The sequence below is a fragment of the Triticum aestivum genome, chromosome 3B, assembly GCF_018294505.1.
Source record: "Triticum aestivum cultivar Chinese Spring chromosome 3B, IWGSC CS RefSeq v2.1, whole genome shotgun sequence".
Taxonomy (NCBI): Eukaryota; Viridiplantae; Streptophyta; class Magnoliopsida; order Poales; family Poaceae; genus Triticum; species Triticum aestivum.
In genome coordinates this window covers 448,408,513-448,418,709 of record NC_057801.1, presented here as the reverse complement: position 1 = coordinate 448,418,709, position 10,197 = coordinate 448,408,513, and the positions used below count along the sequence as shown (strand labels likewise).

The window sequence follows — 10,197 nt, the reverse complement described above, 5'->3', positions numbered from 1 at the left end:
TGTCGGGAAATAAGTCGGGGAGTTTGAAGCGCCGGGTTCTAAATCCGGCTAGAAACACGCGGGATTTTGATTCTTCCGCACTTGCTAGATTCTGAGAGTTGGCGAAATCCTTCCATCTTCCTTCTAGTTGGGGATTTCTGTTTTTCTTCCGCCGGGTTGGACTCTGCTGCTTTGCTTTCGCTACTTTGTTAGTTCCTTCTGTCGGAATCGCACCCGGCGTGTAATTTCTAGCTAAATCTCTAATTCGACTAGACAGTTTGTGGGGTTCTAGTGCACAGCGGCGATCTGAGTGAGTTATTGTACGGTTTGTTTGTTGTAATCTCACTTTTGGTACTCCCTTCAATTGGAGTAGTGGGTTTTAGAGAATCTAATGGGAGCATCCCTCCAGTCAAGGAAACAATTTTAATGGAAATATTCCCCTCCGTCTAAATTTACTTGTTCTTCTCCTCTAGGGTTTGGGCTCTCGTTTTAGTTTACGCCATCTTATACCTTGTCGTTGCTTAACCTAGATGTTTTGCTACCTTTGTAGATCCGCGTTGTACTCCTTGACCGGCTATGGCTTTTATCAATTCAAAGTCAGATTCATTTCAAGCCTTCTGTCTAAAACAGAACTTAGGTATTGGATGCCCTTTGTTATTTTGTTAGAGGCTTTTGCTGTTGACCTAGCTCCAAAAGTAATTCTTTTGCTGTAGTATGTTGGCAACGCAGATGATTTTGTCCTGAAATCTCTTACTCTAGCTTGCAGCTTACATGCAAATTTTTTGCTAACCTTTGATGCTTCTCAACGTTAGTAATTAATACTAGAACACAAGTACGTTATACTTGTAGGTTTGTGTGTTTGCTCGTGCAAATGAAGAAATAAACTACACTAACATAACCAGTCTAACGGTTTCTGCCGGTTCCCTCCTGCTTTGCTGGTAAAAGGATACCACTTTTGTGTAAATAAAGTTGCAGTTGCGGAAACATGTGATTAAGAGTGCAAACTGTGTGAAACAGCAAGACTCTTGCTCAAAAGCAGGACTTTTGGGGTTTGGGTTATATTATCGACCCTGTCCAAAGCAGGACTTCTAGGTTTGTGTGTTTGCTTGTGCAAATGAAGAAATAAACTACACTAACTTAACCAGTCTAACGGTTTCTGCCGGTTCCCTCCTGCTTTGCTGGTAAAAGGATACCACTTTTGTGTAAATAAAGTAGCAGTTGCGGAAACATGTGATTAAGAGCGCAAACTGTGTGAAACAGCTAGACTCTTGCTCAAAAGCAGGACTTTTGGGGTTTGGGTTATATTATCGACCCTGTCCAGAATTGGCACAAGCAATGTTGCACAATGCTGAAGGTTTAAAGGCGTGGGAAAAATTGCAATGTGCATTCATCTTTTGGTAGTCTTGTATGTTTTCACTGAAAATTGTGACAACAATTGGACCCATAGGACGCTTTTTATGTTAAACCTGTTTGTTGCGCACATATTGTTGGCATTGCTCTATTTGTATGTGCTAGGAGGGTAAGTAAGGAGAATTGGAGTGGTACACAATATTAGCTCACAAGTAGACACCGTGCCATGTCTGTGCTGCTTGGGTCACTAAGAGATGAATACTATTGCTGCCCATGCATAGTTTGAAAACTTTCAAGTAACATCAGACCTACACGCCATCTTAGTGTAGTCACTAACCAGGTCTGTTCGCTTTTGGTGTGTATGTCACAGAAGCATGATGATGTTTCTTTCTTTATTCTGCAAAATACCATGGGTTTAGGGTTTCGTTTAATATCAATACACATTATACACTCGGTAGTCCATGCTGAATAAGGATAGGCAGAAGTATTTTTTTTTCTTTTCCTTTTTCACTAGTAACCCGACAGGGTAGGTAAAAATGTTGGCATGTCATGTATTCATTAAACTATTATGGTTTTGTTTCCTTGTATATCTGTGAATGTTGGGCCTCACTGTTCTCTTTCTTTTTTAAAGTCATATTTTTTTACTTCTGTTATGGATGTGCAGACAGCTTTGGCACTCTGAACTGCTGATCAAGATGCCAGCACTGAGAATGAAGAGGAAGTTTGATGATGACATTTTCGGGAATGAATTTGACACCAAATCCATGAAATCGATGAAAATTTCAAATTTTCAAGTTGATGAGTTCGAGCAGGCATTTGTGTTGAACTCGTCTTACAAGGACCCTCAGGATGGTAAGTGACTACATGGTTGCTCTTTTAAGGGAAGAGGTGACTGCATAGGTGTCTTGTTCTCTTATGAATAAATTATATTGAACATAGATATTTCCCTATGTTTCAAATAGAAAATACCTTCCAAGTTAGCTCCAATGTCCATTCTTGGTTATCTATGCTGGTGATGAATGTGTACCCTTGACTGGAATTCTGACAACTATGTACTCCCTCCGTTCCAAAATAGATGACCCAACTTTGTACTAAAGCTAGTATAAAGTTGGGTCATCTATTTTGGAACGAAGGGAGTATGTCCTTAGCAGTATATTCAGGAGATACTCCTAGTCCTGTTTCTAAATACTTGGCACTGTATGACCAAATCAGACATACCAAGATATGGCTTCAGTAGAGTTGAACCATAAAACGCTCTACCAATATTATAAGCACGACTGTGAATTTATAACATGGAGCAAAATTAATAGGGGTATTTGGGGGAAATTTGCCTTGAGATTAGCAGGTTGACAAGTGTGGGGGAAAGATATTGGTTTCAATCTTTCAGAAATGGAAGGAGTATTATCTGTAAACATATAGTAGATAGCTAGATTAGTTGGTTGTGTCTTACCATTGATTTGTTTACTTTTACACATAATATTTTTAAACGAAGTAGAGCAATACACTGCGCATGGTTGATAATTCAAGGTTAGTGTACCTGTGTATATTTTATATGGATTGATGATCTCTCTTTTTTCAGAGCCTGAGTCGACAACTCAACTAGCTGGCCAGCATAGTAGGGTTACAGAATTTTCTGGCTTGCATGCTGTACTTGGAGTAACATCCGTTGCTCTGCTGAAGGTATTGCAACATCATCTGATCTCAAAACTTGACTCAGTGATAAAATATTGTGCACTTATCCTTGTGGTTAATCATTTTGATTTCAATACAAATATCTAGTGGCTTCTTGTATTTCAACTGCCAAATCATCACATTGCTTCCATTGTTTGTAACATTACCACTTAGACTACTGTTCTGTACTTGGTCAAGTTGAATGTTCTTTTGATGTTAGCTTGCTTACATCCCAATTGATGATTGCCTGACAACATTAATTGGACGTTTAGATTTCTTTTTGGTTTTCTTGTTAATATGTTCGGATGATTGCTTTCAGCAAGTTATCATTGCTGATTTCGATGACAAGCGAAAAAGGGTGCAATTTCTAACTAGAACTTTTGATGATGGAATTTACCTGTTGCCTATTGCCATTTCACCTTCTACATCAACTTGTTCAGATTAAATGATTAAATGCTTAAATGCCTCAAATATCTTGTAAAGGCTCTAGAATGTCACCATTGTTTGATATTTGCTATATTAGGATCTGAACTTTGATGTAGCATCTTAAGGTCGGTAGTGGTTTGCTTTGTTGCTTTTTTTGGTCATGTCTCATGCTCAATTTCTTTCTGAAATCCCAGCATTATATATCAGCATCACTATTGTCATTTTTTTTGGAAGAACCTCTGCAGCCTAAGATTATCCTATTGATATGCAGGATTTAATATCTGAAACTGTTGTTCCACCAAATTTGGAGCCTGATTCCTTATCGAATAATGATGACGGCAAATCTCAGTCAAATGTAGTGAACACCTGTGATAAAGGTACAAGTACTCCTTACCCCTCGGGCAGTTTCTGTAACTAATCTGGCTAGTTTAGGTGATAAGTTTTGTTCATGGCCAATGTCTATTTGTCTGCACGTATAAAAATACACAGCCGCTACATTCAATGTTTTAGAGAGCACATTTGATATGCTCACAAGCAAGGTTTAACCTGTGCACATGTATATTCATTTACAATTTTGCATTGCAGAGTTTGCAGATGAAGATGTAAATTCTGCAGCACAAGATATCTGTGCTGTCAATGATCATGAGAAAAGCCTGGGCTCAAACCCGGATTGCAGCCTGTTGGATATTTATAATCCTGATGATGCTTTTCCTTTCTTATTTGATGTTCCAACTGGTCTCCTGGCTAGTTACAGTACATTTTGTGATGAATTTGTACCCATTGATTCATTGATAGACATGAGTGGCATATGCGGAGTATTTCCACTTAATGAGAGCACCGTGGAAGGTGGCATTGGCAATGAACCATGCCCATCACCAGGGGATATGTGCTTTAATAACTCGGGTGGGGAGTGCTTTAGCCATTCTGAGGTTTTAGAGTGGCTTAATCCATATATGGATGAGGAGGATTTACCTAATCTTATTGATTATACCGAGTTGAGCTCAAATGCTACTTGTGTATCTAAAGAGCAAGGGGCCAGGAAGGTCACTCTTGTGCTTGATTTGGATGGTACGTTGCTAGCATGAAAATACTTGCTTTCTTTGGTAACTTGTTGCTTGCCATTGAGAATAATGTATTGATTCTTCCTGTGCAGAAACCCTTGTTCATTCAACTATGGAGCACTGTGATGATGCAGATTTTTCTTTTCCAGTGTCCTTTGGTATGAAAGAACATCTGGTGTATGTGAGGAAGAGACCACATTTGCATATGTTCCTCCAGAAGATGGCTGAGATGTTTGACGTTGTTATATTCACAGCAAGCCAAAGTGTTTATGCAGACCAGCTGCTTGACAGGCTCGATCCAGAGAACACATTGTTCTTGAAGCGTTTTTTCCGTGAGTCATGTGTATTTACGGAAAATGGCTACACAAAAGATCTGACTGTTATTGGAGTTGACCTTGCAAAGGTTGCCATAATTGACAACACTCCGCAGGTAAATTGCTACGATTAATTTTCAGCACCTCTCTCACTCAGTACTTCCATAGTAGGATTAAATCTTCCAAAGTGTCCTTAACCAACATTTCCGTTTGGAGTCTTGTACTTTAGCTATCCGTTTCTTATGGTACTTATTTTGTGTCGTGTATACAGGTTTTCCAGTTGCAAGTGAATAATGGTATACCCATAGAGAGCTGGTATAACAACCCCTTTGATGAGGGGTTACCTCAGCTGATTCCATTCCTGGATACGCTTGCTGTTGCTGATGACGTCCGACCCATAATTGCCAAGAGGTTTGGCAACTAAAAGGACAATGGCTGAGGTTTTCCAGCACGTGTTAGGAAGAGTTTGTTGGTTACTCACATAGAGGAACAAGAACTTACATGACACATTGACTGAGTTAGTCGAGACTTGCCTTTTTCTTAACTTTATTTACATGTGTTTCATAGGATCGAGAATTTTGGTGGCAGAGCTATTCCTCGTGAATTGTACATATCCTCAAACACTGTTATAGAATTTTGTACATAATAACTGTTAGAAATGAAAGTGAACCCCTCCAAAATTTCTTCTTTGCCCCATTGTCTAAAGTTCGTATGTTAAGCAGTTCACTGCTTAGTGTGTTCTTTCTGTTCCATGATGCCAACTACTCCCTCCGTCCCTAGATATAAGTGTGTTTTTGACAGTGTAAAAAAACGTTCTTATATTGTGGGACAGGAGTGTTTTTGACAGTACACTAGTGTAAAAACGTTCTTATATTATGTGACAGGGGGAATATAATTTGTTTTGTAACGAGTCTCAAGTGGCTAGTTAATTGTCAACATACTTCGCTAAGATGAATTATCATGATTGACTTCCCAATAGCAGTAAAGCTTGTACTCCCTTCATAAAAATTATAATAAGAATGTTTAGATCACTAAAAAGATGAATTATTATGATTGACTTCCTAACAGGAGTAAAGCTTGCACCTCTCTGTAAAGAAATATAAGATCTAAACGTTTAGTGTACTCCCTCCCTCTTTGAAAGAATTTACTTTTAACTTTGTTGGAGGGTCAAACTTTCTCAAAGTTTGACCGAGTTTGTGTAAAAATATATCAATGCTTGTGAAACCAAATAGGTATATGATGAAAATATATTTTATCATGAATCTAGTGCTACCAATTTGATGGCATAAATATTAATATATTATTGTATAAATATGTCTAACATATTTTTTTATTTTTCAACAAAGTTAGAAGTACATTCTTTACCGAAAAAGGCTTTCGCCCCGCTTTATAAATAAAGCAAACCGCCACAGAGCATACAAACCCACACAAATCCACACACACCCAAGTCTCACGACAAAGTACATAGGTTCTGCTGAGGGCACAACTCAACAAGCCCAGAAAGAAAAAAAAACAACATCATGTGGAGTACATTCTTTCAAGAACGGAGGAAGTAGATCACAAGTAGATTAGAGACTTGGGCATGTGGAGATTCTCCTTGATACTTAATGTATCTTTGTCTAATGTGGGGATCTAGGCCGTCCAGCTACTGTAAGCTGAAATCTCATGTGAAACTCACACCTGTCTGCCGCATTGTTCGTCGGATGTCCATGCCATTCAACACGCTATTCGCAGCAATGCAATTGTTAAAATGAGGCAAGAGTCGTGCATGGCTATGAACTGTTTAACTTCTGGTTGAATAGTTGTGAAGCCACTCTGAAATTGACTCAGAGATTGAGGAGCACCAATCATTACCTAGTGCCTCTTAACTAATTTTTTTTAATACGCACAAGCATGCGTATCATTCATTATAGAAAAAAGGGGAGGAGGAGCTCCCGAAGTCGTATTTACATTGCGTATTTACATGTGGATTTTCAACCCACACTACCCAAAACCCTATTAAAACTACTCACTTAAACCCCACACCACTTGTGTTTCCTCCGCCCCTCTTGGCTGTCCTCTAAACAAGCCCACTTGGTCCCATATCTTGGCCTCTTCCTTCATTTTACCGATGATTTGCGTAGCCGAAAGCGTGGCAGCGTTGAAAACAACATCATTTCGATGTTTCCATATCATCCACATCCCAAGTAGACATTGGGCTCTCCTTGCTTTTGGTCTTGCCGCACACGCCTCCTGTCTTGAGCACCACGCCTCTATAGTTTCATCCTGTCGAGGCTTGAAGGCTGCTATTTCCGTCAATCGCCCCATCTCAAACCACACTTGCTTTGCCAAGGAACATTCCAACATGAGGTGCTTGATCGTTTCGTCCTCTTGATTGCACAGGGGACATGTGTCCTAATGTGGCAGCCCTCGGCATGCGAGTCTATCCGACGTCCAGCACCTGTTCTTGATTGCTAACCAGGCAAAAAAGCGGCACCTCAAAGGCGCTTTGGAATCCCAGTAAATGCATCTGTTGCGGATGTCTCTCTCGCTGCAAATCTAGCTTGATATGCCGATCAGACCGAGTATCTTCCATCTATTTCCCACGACCACTTGACCAGATCATCCACCCCTTCTGTTAATTGTGTTGTGGAGATCGTTGGCCATAAGTTGATGAACCGCTCCAATTCTTCTACATGAAGATCCGGTCCAATATCCAGTGCCCATTGGTTGTCCATTATTGCCTTCGAGACCAATCCTAATTGCCTGGTTCTCTTCGGTACTCTGTCATATATTGCCGGAGCAAGGTCAATGATCCTAGACCCGTCGATCCACCTATCCTCCCAGAATAATGTGGCTAGCCCATCTCCAATCACTGTCCTCGCAGCCGCTTGCACCAGCGCGTGTGATTCCACCGCCACCCTAATTGGGAACTCTGCCCAAGCTCTTGTCCTGTCATCCTTCTGTAGCCATGGCCATCGTGCTTGAAGTGCCTTGTTCAACCAGTGCAAGTTTGGCAAACCCAATCCTCCTGCCCATTTGGGTGTACACACCGTGTCCCAAGCTACCGAGCAGTTGCCACCGTGGGCGTCCTTCTTTCCACACCAAAGAAAGCCTCTGCAGATTTTGACAAGGACCGGCAGAATCCTGGGTGGTAGGTCCAAAGCTAGCATCGAGTGTACCGGTATAGCAGAGAGCACGGACTGAACCAGCAGTAATCGACCACTTTTGGGTAGCATGGCCGCTTTCCATAGAGGTAGGCAGTTAGCAACGCGGTCCACTAGCCCTTGAAGTTGCGCAACTGATTGTTTCCGCAGTGTTAGTGGCAGTCCTAAATATTTGCAGGGAACTTTGGCGTGTACTTGTCTAACTAAGCAAGGCCATCATTATGAAAATCTTGTACTCCCTTCAATTCATATTAATTATCTCTGATTTAATCAACACAAAATGTTGTACTAAATCAGCAACAATTATGGATCGGAGGGAGTAACATCTTTTGCATCGCTCGCTGTTCTCAAAGACTCGCTGTTCCTTACATAATGGTTTCCCCTTCCTTTCTAACCAAGTACTATGTTTCACCATATCTCATGGCAGCAACCCCCCTTTGAATTCACCTTTGTTGAGCTAGTCCAAAATCCAAATATCCGAGTCAACTTATGTCATCCATCTCTGCAACGCCTTGAAGACACATTCTCATCTGCTGTGCATATCTAAAAATTTGCGATGTAGAAAGACAATATCCATGCATGAAGATGGGAATAAACCATGAAGCAGAGAAATTAAATGCGACCACAAAATACAGATGAATAGAAATTACAGGGTCAATTTTTAAGGTAGCACCAATGCAAAATTATGCAAAGATACAGAGAAATCAACATCCCCGGTCAAATGTCAGCGCACTAGACAGAGGAACGTCCAAAGCTCAAGAAAAATAACAGATCCAAAGATTAATGCTACATCGCATGAGATACATATCTTCTAATGCATTTTCCTGTTTGCATAATGCCTCTTCAGCCAGTCAAGTCTGCCCTCACTTGTCTTCATGATATTAAAGAAGCAACGATGTATAGATCTCCCAAACAATTTAGTTGCCATGTAGTACCCATCGCTTCCTTCGGGTGCCCCACATTCCACAACTTTGTCCATGATGACTTCAATTTCCCTAGCTAATGCTGTGACATCATTATTATATGTCTCCGAATTGCTACCAGTAATAGATGTCATGGAATCACTTTCAGAAGTATGATAGTCAACCTGTCCCTTGAACTCGCTTTGCACACAATCTGACTTCTTTTTCTTCTTCGAGGTAGAGGAAATACAAGGAACCTCAAGCTTTATATTCCCAATGACGGGTGAGGGAGTCCCGGATTAGGCGGTGTCCGGATAGCCGGACTACCATTATCGGCCGAACTATCATCGGCCAGACTATCATCATCGACCGGACTCCAAGACTATGAAGATACAAGATTGAAGACTTCGTCCCGTGTCCGGATGGGACTTTCCTTGGCGTGGAAGGCAAGCTTGGCGATACGGATACGTAGATCTCCTACCATTGTAACCGACTTTATGTAACCCTAGCCCTCTCCGGTGTCTATATAAACCGGATGGCTCTAGCCCGTAGAACAACAACAACCATTACAATCATACCATAGGCTAGCTTCTAGGGTTTAGCCTCCTTGATCTCGTGGTAGATCCACTCTTGTAAACATCCACAATATCAACATCAATCAAGCAGGACGTAGGGTTTTACCTCCATCAAGAGGGCCCGAACCTGGGTAAAACATCGTGTCCCTTGTCTCCTGTTACCATCCGCCTAGACGCACAGTTCGGGACCCCCTACCCGAGATCCGCCGGTTTTGACACCGACATTGGTGCTTTCATTGAGAGTTCCTCTGTGCCGTCACCGATAGGAAGGATGCCTCTTCCCGTCTTCAAGGACGGCATCTTCGCCGATGGAGCCTTGGCCGCCGGCCAAACTATCCAGCTAGGAGGTTTTCTTATGACCGCCCGTCCGGCCACCGCTTCAACGATGACCTCTCGTGTCATCGAGAGCAATCTTCACGTCAACTCGGAATTCACCGAGCAGTTAGATCCAGCAGAGCTCTCGTCTGTAAACGAACTCTTGGATCGGATCGCCGCCCTGGGAGTCGCTACAGACTACAATCGGATCGGGCTTAAAACCAATCTGAGAGAGATTAACTCTCCCCAGGTTACCCACCACGTCACGGTGGTAGAGGAACATCGCGACGATCCTTCTCCCACATTGAAAACCAGTCGTGTCCGGGCTACCGAACCCTCCATGCCGGATTCCCGCGAAGGAGCGGATTCCGATCAAGCACTGAACATAAAGTCAGGCATCGGACCGGACTCGTTGGACAACGTTCCACTTTCCAAGCTTCCAAATTCGGAAACTTCTC

The 10,197-nt window shown here is 41.8% G+C and overlaps 1 protein-coding gene across 2 annotated transcripts in view; it reads left to right on the top strand.

The window, feature by feature from the left end:
* The window catches only part of LOC123070293 (uncharacterized), a 6,196-nt gene extending 706 nt beyond the window's left edge, over positions 1–5,490 (top strand). The window contains exons 2-8 of one of the 2 annotated variants that reach the window (XM_044493429.1): positions 530–616; positions 1,994–2,181; positions 2,909–3,009; positions 3,698–3,803; positions 4,012–4,494; positions 4,580–4,917; positions 5,073–5,490. In XM_044493429.1, the coding sequence (XP_044349364.1) occupies positions 530–616; positions 1,994–2,181; positions 2,909–3,009; positions 3,698–3,803; positions 4,012–4,494; positions 4,580–4,917; positions 5,073–5,225 (1,456 nt within the window). In that variant the 3' untranslated portion in view covers positions 5,226–5,490. The remainder of the gene's footprint in view (positions 1–529; positions 617–1,993; positions 2,182–2,908; positions 3,010–3,697; positions 3,804–4,011; positions 4,495–4,579; positions 4,918–5,072) is intronic. The other variant, XM_044493430.1, reaches the window with a different exon arrangement.
* Positions 5,491–10,197: the final 4,707 nt, after the last annotated feature.